The sequence below is a fragment of the Natator depressus genome, chromosome 1 (genome assembly GCF_965152275.1).
Source record: "Natator depressus isolate rNatDep1 chromosome 1, rNatDep2.hap1, whole genome shotgun sequence".
NCBI lineage: Eukaryota > Metazoa > Chordata > Testudines > Cheloniidae > Natator > Natator depressus.
Genome location: NC_134234.1, coordinates 21,525,022 through 21,542,611, shown reverse-complemented (window position 1 = coordinate 21,542,611; position 17,590 = coordinate 21,525,022). Strand labels below are relative to the sequence as shown.

The following is a 17,590-nucleotide window of genomic DNA, read 5'->3' as shown; positions in this document are numbered from 1 at the left end:
TGCATTTATTACTGTTCTTTCACTGTGTATTTTTTATGGTTACATAATGATGCATTCTTGGTTGGAGGGGAAAATCTTTTCCTACATCTAAATCATCTTCATCCATGCTTCAAGCTTCCCTTTCGAAACTATTAATTTTTTGTTTTCCACAAAGCAAATTCTTCTCAACGTTTATTTTTGTTGTGTGTGCAGAGTTGGTATAGACCAATTATAAGTATACTATCAACTAAATGTTTGCAATCCATTTATTACACCGCCTTAACGTGTTTAAAACCAAATCAATTATGTTTTCCATGTAATCAGTATTGGATCCAACACAGTTCCGCACACATAATGCATGATATCCAGGTTTGTTCTATACACCAGTTGTTTTTATTAAATCAGCATAATAGTTGGACATATGTACTTGAACAGTGCGCTAATTCAAAAATGCATATCATCCCATAGTTAATATTATGGTTCAATTACAGCTGATGCTATATGGGCAGCCAGAGGGCTCTGCATGCTGCCTCTGCCCCATGTGCCGCCCCCGCAGCGTCCATTGGCTGGGAACCACAGCCAATGGGTGCTGCGAGGGCGGCACCTGTGGATGGTGCGGTGCGCAGAGCCACCTGGCTGCATCTCCACATAGGAGCGGAAGGGGGGACATGCCGGCTGCTTCCCGGGAGCCATGTGGTGCGGTGGCTAGCAGGGAGCCTGCCAGACCTGCTGCGTGGCACCGCCAACTGGACAATCAACCGCTGACCGGAGCTGCCAGGATCCCTTTTCGACCGGGTGTGCCGATCGAAAACTGGACACCCAGTCACCCTATTAGTTATCCTTGAGCACTGGAGGAATGCAGATGTTTTGGACATCTTGAATACCTTTTACTTTCCATGCATGTGTAAAAACTACCTAAAAAAAGGTTCTAAATATCTTTATATTCCCTTTAGACTTGCCAGTATTTACCCTGCATACCTGTTTGGGCCAGGTTTTTAAACACAGGCCTCAGTTTTTACATATGCAATTTGGAAATGCAGTAGGATACTTAGTCCCAGCAAATGAAGAACTTACTAGTTTATCAAGTAATAAGTGGCCTAAATTGTACCTGCAAAAATGTGTCGGCTCCACTTGCAATTTCAGACCTCAGAGAGGAACAAAAATGGGTCTGAGAACACAGCTGAATACAATTGTTCATCCAAAATGTCAGAGGGATGATTAGCATTGTGTGTGGCATGACTGTCAGTGAAGCATGTCTCTCACATTTTTTCAGCTGCAGCTTGTCACAAGCATGCAGCAGGGGACGGCACTACCTAGCTGGTAAGTTATAGCCAGGTGTATGATATATGCCTGTTGTTTTGACATAGACGCCACACAATTCTGCAACTCCTGCTGCTCTCCCTTGCAGTCTATTTGGTTATAGTAAATGTAGCAAAGTGTCCGTCTCAACTTAGACCTTCTTATGATATAAGTGAATTTGGGAGAAAATAGTGTTTGGAATGTTCCATTGTGGAAAAATCACCTTAGGTAACCTCATGGGTCTTCCTGATCTTCTGTTGTGGACATATGTTTGCTGCAAAAAGTGTTATTCCGAGTATGGATTTCTGAAAAAATTAACACTAAAGAGTGATGATAGCAGACTGTGGAACAAAACATTCTGTGGAACATTGTGTGGAACATACCAATACACATTTGAACCTAATAAAGCTATTGACTGAAAGCTGATCACATGTCCTGAGTGGAAATCTTGAAAGCTGCCTCTGCATAGTGAGAGCCACATTGGAAGCAGATTATATGAATCCTTTCTTATTGTCTCACTCCTGGTTGGACTTCTTCATCTGTGTCTGGATCTCCTCAGCAGGGACCTTCAGTCCTTCAGGCCGTAATATTCCAACTCTGGAGCACTTCAGAGTTAAGTGCGAGGATGGATGGTCCAGTGGTATACTTGGAAGACCTGGGTTCAATTCCCAGCTCTGCCACAGATTTTCCTGTGTGAGCTTGGAGAAATCACCTAGCATCTCTATGCCTCAGTACTCCATCTGAAAAATGGGAAAGAGAGCACTTTCCTACCTGTCAGTGATGTGGTGAAGAGAAATTAAAGAATGTGACGTGCTCAGCTATTACAGTAATGGGGGCCATATAAGTATCTAATATAGATAGACTTAATCATTGAATGGAGAAACAGAGCACCCCAAAATAAGTACAGTAGGACATCCATGTTGTGATGTCATGAGATGGAGACATTCTGTTAGAGTCTCAGCTTCATCACATGCTGTCTCAGGATTTCATACCATGATTCCATTATGGTGAGTGTGACTTCCCTCTAGAGTATATCCTCATTTTCCTCCACTCTGGCTGCTAGGAAGAGAGTGAGATTTCCTCCCTTCTATGTTAGTCTCTGGGGATGTAGATGGCTGCTCACTAATCTGTGAGAGTGCAAACCTTTCATCTTTGTCTACTCCACTATAGTGGGGTGCTTCTTGTTTTCTCAGTGCAGGGGGTTGTTTGTGATTCACTCTCCACTTGTTCTGTGAGCAGTGCTTTTCTGATCTGCTGACTGAAAGAGCTGCATGCTGGCCCCCAAAAAGCCATAGGAGAGAATCACTGCTTTAAACTCCAACCATGCGCATGTACTTTACGCACATGAGTATAAACTGAGGTCAACAGAGCTATGCCAATTTATACCAGTTGAGGATCTTGTCCATTGAGTCTCCTCTTGTGCATAAGAGTGTCAAATCAAGACTTTCGGTAAGCTATGTACAAAGGGCTCTAAGCAACCTTATACCCTTTCTCAGGGGACACACATCGTACCCAAATAGATTTGTCATGTGTTGTGACTTGGAAAAAGCTGCCACTATTGATGATTTAAACAGGTGGCACTCAAACGCCATCCCCTTAAACAGCATTTTGAGTCACTATGCAGATAAAATATTTTTTCTACTTAAACAACAGTGGTACCGATTTTTAGTGAAGACTCCCTGCCTAGCTAAATCAAAATGTCCTTTACAAGGGTCTAGTCTTTGAGAGACAGAGGTTAATAATTGGGCAATAGTGAAAATTACTGCATCAAACTATTTTTTTAAATGATTCGGTACTGTGATTCTTTTCTCAGTTAAAATACTTTAAGACAGAGTCATCATGGTCTTATATTTGAATTTATGGTAGCCTTTGAAATGCTAAAATTCACGTCATTTATGAACTGGGTACATTTAATTTCTTATAGTGAGAGACTAATGTAGAATTCTAAAACCCTCTCAATTTAAAAGCATTCCATGACACAGTTCAGTATTTGTGATTTTAAAAAAGTTGGTTATCTTTGTGTGATAAAAGAAAAAAAAATGTTGAGATAAAGGCCTAGGGTAAAATTTTCTAAAGCCCCTAAGACCCATTTTCAAAAGTGACTCCTAAGGCTCCTAAGTGACTACGTGATTTTTTAAAACTGGACTTTGGCTTCTAATTCCTCTGGGCCCTTTTGAAAATTTTACCCCAGATCTCCTGATGTTTAACTCCTCTGACTTCAGTGGAGTTTTTTCTGATTTAAACTGCTATAAGTGAGAAGATGATTAAGCTCAAAATACTTACAAAGCAGGGTACAACATAATGTGAGGTGATGAAACCATTTCAGTAAGCAAAACTCAATAATTCATTTAAAATGCCGTATTGTGCATCCGAAAGGCATTCACAAGCAATGAAGGAAATAACTTTCCCTCCTCTACTCCTCCCTCACCCCCAACATTTAATTAGGATTACAGAGATCTTTCCCAGATACATGTGCTGCTAAGGATACGCATGCCCATTTAATAAATCTTTCCTAAAAGCTTCAAGTCAAGACCTTTAATTTTGTATTTTAATCTCAATGTAGTTTTCTTATGTGTTTATATACAGTATAGAATGTATCTTATAGTTCAACTTTTAGTGTAGACAATAATCTTCCTGAACTCATTATCTATGTCCTCTACTGATGGAATTTTGTTGTTATGATCTTTTTAGGAAAGCAGAAAAATAGTCTTATGTCTGTTTTTCATTCTTTGGAAAGGTATATTTTTTTCAATAGACTTTGGTTATTTACTCTTATTTTTACTGTTTCCAGAGGAAAGCATCCTGCTGGTAAAGCTTACATGTATATCTGCTTCAGTACATGCCTGCGTGTTGCCAGCATGGGCTAGGAAAGTGCTAAATTAGAATGAAAATTGCAAGGGTATTTTTCCACTATGGTTTGTCATCCAGAAATGGGTTTGTAACACAGTGTACAGCCTTGTATCCCAGCTGTGTGGAGCATTGATTGCTTCTGCCTGAAGCAGGGATGCTGTCAAGTTGCTCTGTGAGTTGAGTCATCTATTGACAAAGAGCTACCAGCCAGCAGATAATGCTGTGCAGCTCTGCTCTCTGTGCTCCCACGATGCACTGCTTATAGCAGCTGTCAAAGATACTGAAGGGTCCACAAAAAAAAGGACTTTACATCTGCTAAGAAGAGAAAAGCTTTAATCAAAGCTGGCCAAGGGAAACACTAGACATCAGTACAACATGAATGCATATCTTACTAAGCAACACAGCTGCTGCAGGGGGTCTGATGGGATGGATGCTGGCAGAAGTTTGCCTTCATTGATGAGGGATGCCCACTGCGCCTGTGGTTGGCAACAGAACCCCCAGGGTCTCTCTTATAATTCTCAGACTGTGCCCTCTTCAGGACCCGTGGGTCTGACCCAAAACAGGAGTAAGTGTATTACTTTGTGGGACAGTGTGCGGAAGAGCCCCCATAAAACTCTGGCTAAGACAAAGGGGACCACAGGGGAGTGGTGGTCAGAGTGCACCTGTCCCCATGGCTGGTGCAACCCAGTACAGGTGAGCCTATTCTTGTAAATCTAAATGGGTTAGAAGACTCTCGAACAACAAAAAAATAGGATTTGCTATTGTTGGCAACTTTTCACGCTGGGTCTTGATTATTGTTTAATGATGCCTTCAGGAAGATTTTATGCAAGGGCAGTGTGTCAGTTTATAATGTCTGTCATTTGAATTCTGCTTCTATATGGTCTTTGTAATCCTTGGGGTTCTCTGGGAAGAGTTTCCTTTTCATACTGCTTTGTATTTATAAATACAACTTCTCTAAACTTCCTATTACGTTGTAGTTATGTTTACAAGTATGATCTGTTTTAGCCACCCCGTGGCTTCACAAGTATTGTATTGTGCATGCTTCTTTGGAGAGTTTGTTTTAATTTGCTTTCTCAAGCTAAATAATCATATGGTTTTTAAATAGAGAAAATATTTAATGCTTAAAAATAAATATGGAAGGTATGACTGATTTTTCTCTGACCCCCCCCGCAAGATCTATTTGAAATTTAAGTATGTATGAAGTAACTGACTTTAGCTTTCATTTTTGTACTGATTTAATTTTTCAAATAGCAAAGTAGTTTTATTTGAAGTTTAAAATATACTAGTGTCCAGAATTTGTAGTTACTTGTGTAATTATTCTTAGTTATAATTGCTCCCAAGAAAACAAAGCACTGTAAAATAAAATTCAGTGACATTCATATGGTTGTTAATATTAAAAAGCGTTAATGCTTTGTCCACTGATGCATGCATTTTCATGACTGAATCAGACATTTTAATCTCATTCAAAAGCTCTTGTATTACACCAACACCAAACGCACTCATTTTCTAAAATAGTGGATTTTTTTATTTAACCAGGGTGTAATATTTTTTTAAAAAATCAGGGTGTAATATTAAACTGAAATATTCTAGTAGTTATTGGGTAAAGCTTGCAGTATAGTCTGTCTGTCCTTAAAACACATCAAACGAAGACATGCTCTGTTTGGAGAATAAATCAATTCTCTGATGGAAATGGTTTTAATGTTTTTCACAGAACAGGAAACCAATAAGGCACTGGCTCTTCTGACAGTGGGGCTACACTTTATCTTCCTCATGATCCAGAAAATTGATGCATTGTTTGCTGCAAGTAAACAAGCTCTGTTTTAGATTTAAACTAATTTTATATTGAAGGGCTAAGATTTTTGCTTTTGGATTTTTTTGACTTTACCAATAATGCACACTATTCTAAAAATATATTATAAATTCTTCTCATGAATCATGTACCAAATTTATATGAATGTTACATACAAAATAAGCCAACATGAAAAAAATGAAAAAGCAATATCACTAGTTAGTGCCCTTATTTTGCAGAAAAATATTGAATTTAAAAAAAAAACACTGTTTCAGTGAGGCAGAAATTGTATTCCGTAATGTGTTTTTTCTAAAATGGAAAAAACTTGAAAGAAAAAACTATCTCATACTAGCAACCAGTTTTGTAGGCAATGTAAGACGTAGAATATGCAAAGGGGACAGTAATGCTGTGTGTTCTTACTGTAATTTTTAAAAGGTACCGTATTGGTCACACTTAAAAGATCTCTCCAGTATATGTACTTTACTTTTATACAGTTGTATGCAATGCACAATACAAAAGTATACTTGCATATTTTCAACACCATTATATGAAGATAAAATAAAATAACCCATTTCAAGTTTTGCACAAATAGGTCTTTCTACTTTTGAATTGTATATTTTAAACTTCATGTAGCACACATTCTTATTGTCTGAACGCACCTTTTTGTCTTTGTTGTGTTTAACAAAGTGTCCTCACTAGTATTTACCTGTAGTCATCTTAATGCTTGTTAGCAACAAATTCTAGGGCAAGGTAACGTTCTGTGCCTACATGCAATGGAAACAGATTGATATGGTTACTTCCTGATAGGATTTTATTGATCCTTTGTATCATACTCTTTCCGGACAATCAGTTTCCTCTGACCATCCCACCCTTTCTCGTTCAAATAATAATCTCTTTACTTTTGTTTCCTCTGTGTAAAGCGAGCATTGTGGAGACAGTGAGACGAGGAGGGAGTGTATGTAAACACACTGGGGGTATGTCTACATAGCAACTAGACACCTGCAGCTGGGGCTTGGGTTGCGGGGCTGTTTCATTGCTATGTAGAATTCCAGGCTTGGGCTGGAGCCTGAGCACTTGGATCCTCCCACCTCACATGGTCCTAGAACCCGGGCTCCAGTCCAAGTCCGGAAGTCTACACAGCAGTGAAATAGCCACACGAGCCCAAGTCTGCTTACACTGGCCAGCTACAGGTTTTTCTCTGCTGTGTAGATATATCCTGGGAAGGCTTGCTTTTTGACCAGTGTTGAGATGGTAATACTGTTTGTAACTGTTGTAAAAAGCTGGTAGGAGGGGTATCATTCCTAATATGGATCCTTTCTGAATATTAGCTGCATTACATACGGATAAGAGATTCAGTGTACAGCAATTGACTAACTAATCAGAGAAAGGTTTCAGAGCTATTGGTTCTTTCATGGGTACCTTTTTAATTGCCACTAGTTTAAAGGTGCAGGTTAAAAACTGTAGGTGTCTTTGAGGTACTCACTTACCACACTGTCCTTTGATTCGGAAAACAATCTCATTCAATCTCTTTTTAAAGAAGGCTTAGTCCCTTTTTGTTTAGCAGCAGTAAAGCCATGTTTGCAGTGATGATACTTCACAATGAAAATATAATGAGAAATATAAAGAGCATAATTAGAATAAAAAGAAAATGTTTCTAAGTTCAATTCTTGTATATAATGTATTGGGGGACGATATTTTTAAAATGTAAGGAGAAATAATAGGAATCTAAACTTCAGTCTTGATAAAATTACATCAACTGTAAGAAGTAATTGTTTAGGGGAAAAGTGCTTCCCGTGAGGTGCTGAGCACCCTTGCCTTTCCATGTAGGTCACTAGGAGGTGACCACTGACTTTAGATGGAGTTGAAAGCACCTAGCACCTCACAGGTTCCCCAGTTAGCATCGCAAGAACCAACATAATGTCAGGTCCTTGGTTCTTTAAAGATACATTTGACAGCTTTTAGAATTTGTCAAAGATTCAAAAGGGACCTGAAATGATAAATGAGGAATAAAATGTATAGAGATCTATCTTACCTTTTCCAGTACCTTCTCTAGTTCAGAGAAATGCAATGAGTGGCCCTTCAGTGAATTTTTTTGTGCTAACCTCAGAAGTTTTGCTTCACTAGATTTTCTGTGAGCATTTTCTCTTGGTTTTGCATTGAATTTTGGGCTGAAAACTCCCGAATCTCAAATAGACTTATTTGAAATCACCAAAATTCACTTAATTTTAGAAACCATGTGAAACTAAAATTATTCAGGAGCTAATGCTAAACCCAGGGTTGAACTACCATTAGTGTTACTAAGCCAGAGGGTGTTTTCCAAGAGTTACTGGCTCTTCTTCTAGTGAAAAGGAGTGCTTTCTTATCAATTTAAATAAGAAGCTAAGAAATGCAGAAAATTCTTAAGGGAAGCAAAGGGACACAAGAAGAAATCTATAGCCAGCAGAGTTATGGTCAATAAGAAGGGTTTTTTTAAGTGTATTGAGAACAAAAAGAATGGTATTACTCCATTACTAGATGGAAATGTAGAATTTTCAGTAATAATGCAGAAAAGGCATATGTTCAATAAATATTTCTGTTCTGTATTGGGGAATTCATATCACTTTCCATTGCACTTGTATCTCAGGAGGATGTTAAACAGCAGCTATTAAAGTTAGACATTTTTAAAGTGGCTGCTCCAGATAACTTGCATCCAAGAATTTTAGAAGAGCTGTCTGAGGAGCTCACTAGACAATTAATGTTGATTTTTTCAATAAGTGTTGGAGTACCAGGAAAGTTCCAGAAGACTGGAAGAACTCTAATGTTGTGCCAATATTTAAAAACAGTAAAGGGATGATCTGGGTAATTATAGGCCTGTCATAAGTATAAAGGGATGGGTAAACCCCTTTAAAATCCCTCCTGGCCAGAGGAAAAATCCTCTCACCTGTAAAGGGTTAAGAAGCTAAAGGTAACCTCGTTGGCACCTGACCAAAATGACCAATGAGGAGACAAGATACTTTCAAAAGCTGGGAGGAGGGAGAAAAAACAAAGGGTCTGTGTCTGTCTGTATGCTGCTTTTGCCGGGGATAGAACAGGAATGGAGTCTTAGAACTTTTAGTAAGTAATCTAGCTAGGTATGTGTTAGATTATGATTTCTTTAAATGACTGAGAAGAGTTGTGCTGAACACAATGACTATCTCTGTCTGTGTGTCTTTTTTGTAACTTAAGGTTTTGCCTAGAGGGATTCTCTATGTTTTGAATCTAATTACCCTGTAAGGTATTTACCATCCTGATTTTACAGAGGTGATTCCTTTACTTCTATTAAAAGTCTTCTGGTAAGAAAACTGAATGCTTTTTCATCGTTCTAAGATCCAAGGGTTTGGGTCTGTGGTCACCTATGCAAATTGGTGAGGATTTTTACCAAACCTTCCCCAGGAAGTGGGGTGCAAGGGTTGGGAGGATTTTGGGGGGAAAGACATGTCCAAACTACGTTTCCCAGTAAACCCAGTTAAAGTTTGGTGGTGGCAGTGGAAATTCCAAGGGCAAAGGGTAAAATTAACTTGTACCTTGGGGAAGTTTTAACCTAAGCTGTTAAAAGTAAGCTTAGGAGGTTTTCATGCAGGTCCCCACATCTGTACCCTAGAGTTCAGAGTGGGGGAGGAACCTTGACAAGGCCTATCAGTCTGACATTGATAAATGGCAAGATAATGGAGAGGTTGATACAGGATTCAATAAAAAAAATGTTTTGAGGGTACTATAATTACAGAGAGTAATATAATTAATGCCAATCAACATGGCTTTATGGAAAATAGATCCTCTCAAACTAACTTGATATCTTTCTTTGAAGAGATTACAAGTTTGGTTAATAAAGCTAATGTGTTGATGTAATATTCTTATACTTCTATAAGGCATTTGACTTGGTACTGGACAACATTTTGATTAAAAAAAACTAGAATGATATAAAATTAACATGGGAGACATTAAATGGATTAAAAGCTAGCTAACTGATGGTCTCAAAATGTAATTTGGAATGGGACTCCTCATTGAATTGGTGTGTTTCTAGTGAGGTCCCACAGGGATTGGTTTTTGGCACAACACTATTAAACATTTTTCTTTATGATCTAAAAGAAAACAAAAATCATCACTCATAAAGTCTGCAGATGACCCACAATTTGGGAAGGTGGTAAATAATGGTGAGGACAGTTCAGTGATTCCTTGATAAATCTGGGTGCAAGTGAACAATATGCATTTTAATATGGTAAATGTATACATATAGAAACAAAGAATGTACGCCATATTTACAGGATGCAGGACTCTATCCACCACAACCCCTGAATCTTTTTCAGAATCACTGCTTCCCAGGATAATCAGCTAAACATGAGCTCCCAATGCAATACTGTTTTTTAAAAAGGCTAATGCAGTCCTTGGATTCATAAACAGGGGAATCTCAAGTAGAAGTAGAGAGGTTATTTTACCTCTGTATTTGACTCTGGTGCAATTGCTACTGGAATACTATGTCCAGTTCTGGTGCCCACAATTAAAGAATGATGTTGATAAATTGGACAGGGTTCAGAGAAGAGCCATGAGAATGATTAAAGGATTAGAAAATGTGCCTTATAGGACAGACTCAAATTGTTCCATCTATTTAGCTTATCGAAGAGCAGGATAAGGTGTGACTTGATTACAGTCTATAAGTACCTACATGGGTACCAAATATTTATGAGTGGGCTCTTCAGTCTAACAGAAAAAGGTATAACATAATCCATTGGCTGGAAGTTGAAGCTAGACAAATTCATACTGGAAATAAGGTGTACATTATTAACAATAAGGGTAATTTAATCACTGGTGTTTTCCGAGCTCATGCAGTTCTCCCGCACTGATAGGGCACAGCTGAATGCATGGAGGCATTCAGTGTTAGAGGCTAGGAAAGCATTAAGTGAGCGCGAAGAGCAGAGGCAGGAGCATGAAGAGCGGAGGCAGGAGGAGATGCTAAGGCTAATGGGGGAGAAAACGGACATGATGAAGTGTCTGGTGCAGCTGCAGGAAAGCCAATAAGAGCACAGATTCCCGCTGCATCCATTGTATGACCGCCTGACCTCCTCCCCAAGTTCCATCTCCTCCTCACCCAGATGCCCAAGAACGGGTGGGGGGGGGGGCTCTGGGCACCCAGCCACTCCACTCCAGAGGATGGACCAAGCAACAGAAGGCTGTCATTCAAACAGTTTGATTTGTAGTGTGGCTACAATAAGCAATGTGGCCTTCTCCTTCCCTCCTCCCCCACCCGGGCTATCTTGTCAGTTATCTCCTTTTTTTTAATTAATAAAGAAAGAATGCATGGTTTCAAAACAATAGTTACTTTATTTCGAAGTGGGGAAGGTGGTTGGCTTACAGGGAATTAAAATCAACAAAGGGGGCGGGTTTGCATCAAGGAGAAATACACATAACTGTCACACCGAAGCCTGGCCAGTCATGAAACTGGTTTTCAAAGCCTCTCTGATGCACAGCACACCTTGCTGTGCTCTCTAATCGCCCTGGTGTCTGGATGCTCAAAATTGGATGCCAGGCAATTTGTCTCAACCTCCCACCCTGCCATAAACATCTCACCCTTGCTCTCACAGATATTATGGAGCGCACAGCAAGCAGCAATAACAATGGGAATGTTGGTTGCGCTGAGATCTGACCTAGTCAGCAAACAGTGCCAGCGAGCTTTTAAACATCCAAAGGCACATTCTACCACCATTCTGCACTTGCTCAGCTTATAGTTGAACTGCTCCTTATTACTGTCCCAGCTGCCTGTGTATGGCTTCATGAGCCATGGGAGCAAGGATAGGCTGGGTCCCCAAAGATAACTATTGGCATTTCAACATCCCCAAAAGTAATTTTCTGGTCTGGGAAGTAAGTCCGTTCTTGCAGCTGCTTGAACAGCTCGGAGTTCCTAAAGATGCGAGCGTCATGCACCTTTCCCAGCCATCCCACGTTGATGTCGGTGAAACATCCCTTGTGATCCACCAGTGCTTGCAGCACCATTGAGAAGTACCCCTTGCAGTTTACGTACTGGTTGGCAAGGTGGTCCGGTGCCAAGATAGGGATCATCATAGAATCATAGAATCATAGAATATCAGGGTTGGAAGGGACCCCAGAAGGTCATCTAGTCCAACCCCCTGCTCGAAGCAGGACCAATTCCCAGTTAAATCATCCCAGCCAGGGCTTTGTCAAGCCTGACCTTAAAAACTTCTAAGGAAGGAGATTCTACCACCTCCCTAGGTAACGCATTCCAGTGTTTCACCACCCTCTTAGTGAAAAAGTTTTTCCTAATATCCAATCTAAACCTCCCCCATTGCAACTTGAGACCATTACTCCTCGTTCTGTCATCTGCTACCATTGAAAACAGTCTAGAGCCATCCTCTTTGGAACCCCCTTTCAGGTAGTTGAAAGCAGCTATCAAATCCCCCCTCATTCTTCTCTTCTGCAGACTAAACAATCCCAGCTCCCTCAGCCTCTCCTCATAAGTCATGTGCTCTAGACCCCTAATCATTTTTGTTGCCCTTCGCTGGACTCTCTCCAATTTATCCACATCCTTCTTGTAGTGTGGGGCCCAAAACTGGACACAGTACTCCAGATGAGGCCTCACCAGTGTCGAATAGAGGGGAACGATCACATCCCTCGATCTGCTGGCTATGCCCCTACTTATACATCCCAAAATGCCATTGGCCTTCTTGGCAACAAGGGCACACTGTTGACTCATATCCAGCTTCTCGTCCACTGTCACCCCTAGGTCCTTTTCCGCAGAACTGCTGCCTAGCCATTCGGTCCCTAGTCTGCGTTCCGTCTATGGCCCCACCACAGTCAAGGAAACCCATTGCAGCAAAGCCATCCACTATGACCTACACATTTCCCAGAGTCACTACACTTGATAACTGAATGTCAATGATTGCATTGACTACTTGGATCACAGCAGCCCACAAAGTAGATTTGCCCACTCCAAATTGATTCCCGACTGACCGGTAGCAGTCAGGCATAGCAAGCTTCCACAGGGCTATCACCACTCGCTTCTCAGCTGTCAGGGCAGCTCTCATCTTGGTATTCCTGTGCTTCAGGGTTGGGGAAAGCAACTCACAGAGTTTCAGGAAAGTGGCCTTACTCATGCGAAAGTTTTGCAGCCACTGGGAATCATCCCATACCTGCAACACTATACGGTCCCACTAGTCTGTGCTTGTTTGCTGGGCCCAGAATCAGCTTTCCACTGTGTCAACAAGCCCCACTGCCGCCATGATGTCCCAATTGCCACAGCCCGTGCTTTCAGGAACGTCTGTGTCCATGTCCTCATCAAAATCGTCCTCGTGCTGGCATCTCTTAGCCCAGTTCTGCATATACTCCAGGATAATGTGCGAGGTGTTTACAATGCTCACAGCAGCAGTGAGCTGAGTGGGCTCCATGCTTGCTGTGGTATGGTGTCTGCAGGAGGGCAGAGTTGCAGCGGAAGCAGTGGATGACGACGGGTGCCACAAGAATAGATATTTATACAGAACGATGAGAGGACCTGTGAGGTGGATTCATGGCACCAGGAGAGCAGAGTTGCAGTGGAAGTGGTGGATGACAACATGGAGAAATTTGCTATTGAGACTGAGCTCATTTACAAGAGTAGGAGAGCAGAGTTGCAGCGGAAGCGGTGGATGATGACAGTTAGCAGTCGTACTGCACCGTCTGCTTACAGCAGCACCCAGGACACAACAGCAGTGGTGATGGTGAGCTGAGCTGAGCGGGCTCCATGCTTGCCCTGGTATGGTGTCCGCACGGAAAAAAGGTGCGAAACGATTGTCTGCCATTGCTTTCACGGAGGGAGGGGCGACTGACTACATGTACCCAAAACCACTTGTGACAATGTTTTTGCCCCATCAGGCATTGGGAGCTTAACCCAGAATTCCAATGGGTGGCGGAGACTGCGGGAACTGTGGGATAGCTACCCACAATGCACTGCTCCGTAAGTCTATGCTAGCCATGGTAGTGAGGATGCACTCTGCTGACTTAATGCGCTTAGTGTGGACATACGCAATCGACTGTATAAAATTGATTTCTATAAAATCAACCTAATTTCGTAGTTTAGATATACCCTGATTTCCTCTGAAAATGCTCAGATTCACAGACACCCTGTTTACTCTTCTGGAACCACATTCCATGTTCCCTGTGAAAACTCAGTTTCTTACACTCATATGTTTTGTTATTGGGCATCTATTGTTCCAATGTTCTACTGGAATACCGCTTTTATGGAAGGTTGCAATTAGGCGGAGTAGTGGTCTTGATGGTATATTGGTCCAACCCAATGGAAGACTTTGAAGAGAGAGACTACTGAAACCTTGAATTTAACCAGCTTATTCAATGAGAAGGCAATGACATGAATAGAACAGAGCTCTGAAGTATTTTCAGAAGCCTGTCTTGCTGAGTAAGCCTACTGTTGTATTCTGAACACTTGCCCAACTTGCCCTATCAAACTAACATGATATTTTTTTAATGAGATTACAAGTTTGGTTGATAAAGGTAATAGTGTTGTTGTAATATACTTAGACTTCGGTGAGGCTTGTGACTTGGTACTCTATGACATTTTGATTAAAAATCTAGACTGATATAAAATTAATATGGCACACATGACATAGATTAAAAGCTGGTCAAACTGATGGACCAGGCAGCCAGGCCAATCAGACTGGCTTGGGGAGCTGGCTACTTCCTACTGGCCCTGGTCTGGAGCTCTCTGATTGGCCAGAGGCACTGTCAGTTGCAGGATCCTGACTTATTGGCCCCGCCCCTCCTGGCATGGGGTGACATGAACCAAACCAACACTCAGAGTATTAGTAAGGGGTCAACTGACCCCTTACATGACCAGAAACGTTATTTTAAAAAATTGCTAGGATAAGGAGTTCATTTAAAAAATTGTTCTAAAAATATTTGAGCATAACCTAAGTGATTTTAAACAACTTGATTTAAAAAAGAAAAGAGGCTAACTATTTAGTGATGTCACTATAAACAGAAACCCCTGCTCTACCATGCCAGGTGCCTCAGAAGGAGTCTGGTAAATTTCTCAGCGCTAGTTCTTACACACAAAAAAGAGAGCTAACAAACATGGAAAGCACAGACAAACTATATAGCTGGAGTAAGTGTAAAATGTCTGGGTAAAATCCTTGTTCCGCTGAAGTCAATATCAGTTTTGCTATTGACTTCCATGTGACGTGTGTGTATGTGCGAGAAAGGGAGACTTCCATGTTGGATAATATCACTGTATTTTATATTGCATTATTGACAGCCTTACCTGCTCCGTGCCCACTCGTTCATTTTTTCAGAGTCTGCTTCTCACAAATCTCTGAGTAGCATGAAGAAGCTAAGTTTTCTGCTGGTTAGAGTCTTGCTGGTAAATGAATGATTGGCCATCCTGATCAAAACAGGTTCTGATTTTGGACATCTGTTTTTGGATGCCTAACTTCATACATCATTAAGGTACCTGATGTTCAGAGAGTACTTAGAACTTACCCAGATTAGGTACCCCAGAATTGAGGTGCACATAATCACTAAACATTTTTGAAAATTGTGGCCTTTTTTAAAAAAACCAAAAACCAACCGAACGAATACTCTCAAAACAAAAAACGAAGCACACAGAGGCTACTACAATCATTGGTAATAATTTGTTTTTCTCCCTTATTTGGATGAATCCTTTGAAATAAAAAAAAAAGGAGATAGTCTATGCAGAAATAAGGATGTGTAGAAAAGTGCCAATTGTTACATTTTATAAAAAACAATTATAAAACATTTTTCTGTAAGGTGTTATATGTACTGATTATGTGATGGACCATTTCAGTGCTGTGTTTCTGACTCTGCAGACAACTCTGTTCTGTCTGTAATTTCTCATTGCTTTCCCAACTATCAACAGAGTAAAACTGACTCTCATCTGTTCAGTTTTCCTGCTGTTCAATAAAACCCGTTGGCTTACGGTGGAGTTTCCCCTGGGGCGAATTAAGTCCCCTATAATATACCAATGCAGTCCTTGAAATGGAAACTTTACACTCAAAATAATCTGGGCCAAAATTGGGGTCACTATGTGATCAAACCTCTAGGCAGGATGCTAACTATTGTGATTTCTATCATCAGTTGCTGACTATTAACCAAACTTTGAATGCCAGTAAGTGAAACATTACATTAATAATACTGAGAAACAGAAAGGCATGAATCAGCCGAAGAAGATAATGCTGAATCATGGAAATGTTTCTGCTGAATGATCAAACATGTGGCATTCAAAAAAAAAAACCAAAAAATGTACCCTTGCTTCAAACACATCACTCCTGGGTCCTTGTGTTTTCTAGTAGCTTCAATGGCCTTGTCTGACCAAAAGGCCACCTTATGATCACTTCACCAAAAGTCTTTCTAAGGGAAGATTTTACTTTTGGGATTGCTAAAGAGCAAGTCGTCTCTCTCGCGCTCTATTTTTGAAGCATCACATTGTTTTACAGCATTTTATCTTGTAGCTCTTCTCTCACATATTTTAGCATGTATGCCAAATCCGTAGAAGCATTGCTGTGTCTTCCTTTATCATCTTCAGCTTGCTTCCAGAGAGGAGTCCTTTTTCTTGTAGTTCTCTTCCTGGGACTGTCCTAGGGTGCGAGCATCTTTAATGTACAGTCTGCTAGTTTCTGTTTCATCACATTGCCTCTGGCCCTGAGGGTTCAGCAAAGCTGACGAAACAGTGGAATGGGAAGGGAAACAGGACTGCCAGGTTAGACACCTGGGCTTTTGGGTGCACTTGTCAAAAGTGAAAACTTAAAGAATGATTCTTGGTTACCTGTTAAAACATTAGCCTGTGTTTGACAGCAGGGGAAGAAAAGACATCAAACAAAAAGCGCATTGAAAAAAATTCTGCTTGGTTTTTCCCCAATATTTAGGGCTGAATATGGAAGCTCCAGTTGTTTTGTTTCCACTTTTGGAAGCGTGTATAGAATGCCTGCCTGCTTCTCTTTTAGACTCTGTTTGCCTTATTGCCTATCTCATCCTCCTTACCCACCCTTGCCCCATTTGTCTGTGTCATCCACTTGTTGTATCCCATCTGACATTTTGTGAGCTCCCTTGGGCTGCTAGTGTTTTCTTTGTTACTTGTCTGTACAGCCACCTATCACAATGGGGACCTGATCCTAGTGGCTAATGAAATACAACTAATTAATAAGCATAAAACAAAACACTTCATGAGGAGGAGGTGGTGGCAGCCTCTTCCTTATAACTTTTATTGCAGTGATTACAGCGCTCACCTGAGATGTGGAGACCCAGATTTAATTTCCCCCTCTGCCTGATGGAGGGAAAAGATTTGAGCATGGGTCTCTGTCTCTCTCTCAATTTGGCCCAATGACTATTCAAGTATTTTAGTGACTTCTTAGGTCACACAGGAAGTCAGCGGCAAGCTTCTAGAATTCCAGATTCTTAGGCCTGAATTTAATCAGGTAGGCCACACTGGCTACGGATTGTTGAACCACTCTGATTTTAGCTACATTTTGTACTCCTCTTTGATCATTCAGCCAAATGAATATATTTCCAGAGACTGTACTCCCTCAGAGCCTCCATGGGCCCTTGCTATTGGTGCTCTCTCTAGAGGAGCTGTTTCAGACATACCTTCAGGATTCCTAGCTGGCCTTCCCTTTGCATTATGGGCCTGATCCTGCAAACACT

The 17,590-nt window shown here is 40.8% G+C and overlaps 1 protein-coding gene across 22 annotated transcripts in view; it reads left to right on the top strand.

The window, feature by feature from the left end:
• DLG2 (discs large MAGUK scaffold protein 2) overlaps nucleotides 1-17,590 on the top strand; it is a 1,447,004-nt gene that overhangs the window by 851,561 nt on the left and 577,853 nt on the right. For 4 of the 22 annotated variants that reach the window (XM_074955998.1, XM_074956006.1, XM_074955916.1 and 1 more), the window contains exon 1: nucleotides 4,489-4,821. The exons of the other annotated variants lie outside the window; for them this stretch is intronic. In XM_074955998.1, coding sequence (XP_074812099.1) covers nucleotides 4,504-4,821 — 318 coding nt within the window. In that variant the 5' untranslated portion in view covers nucleotides 4,489-4,503. Of the gene's footprint in view, nucleotides 1-4,488; nucleotides 4,822-17,590 lie in introns of those variants that run through there. 22 annotated transcript variants of the gene reach the window in all.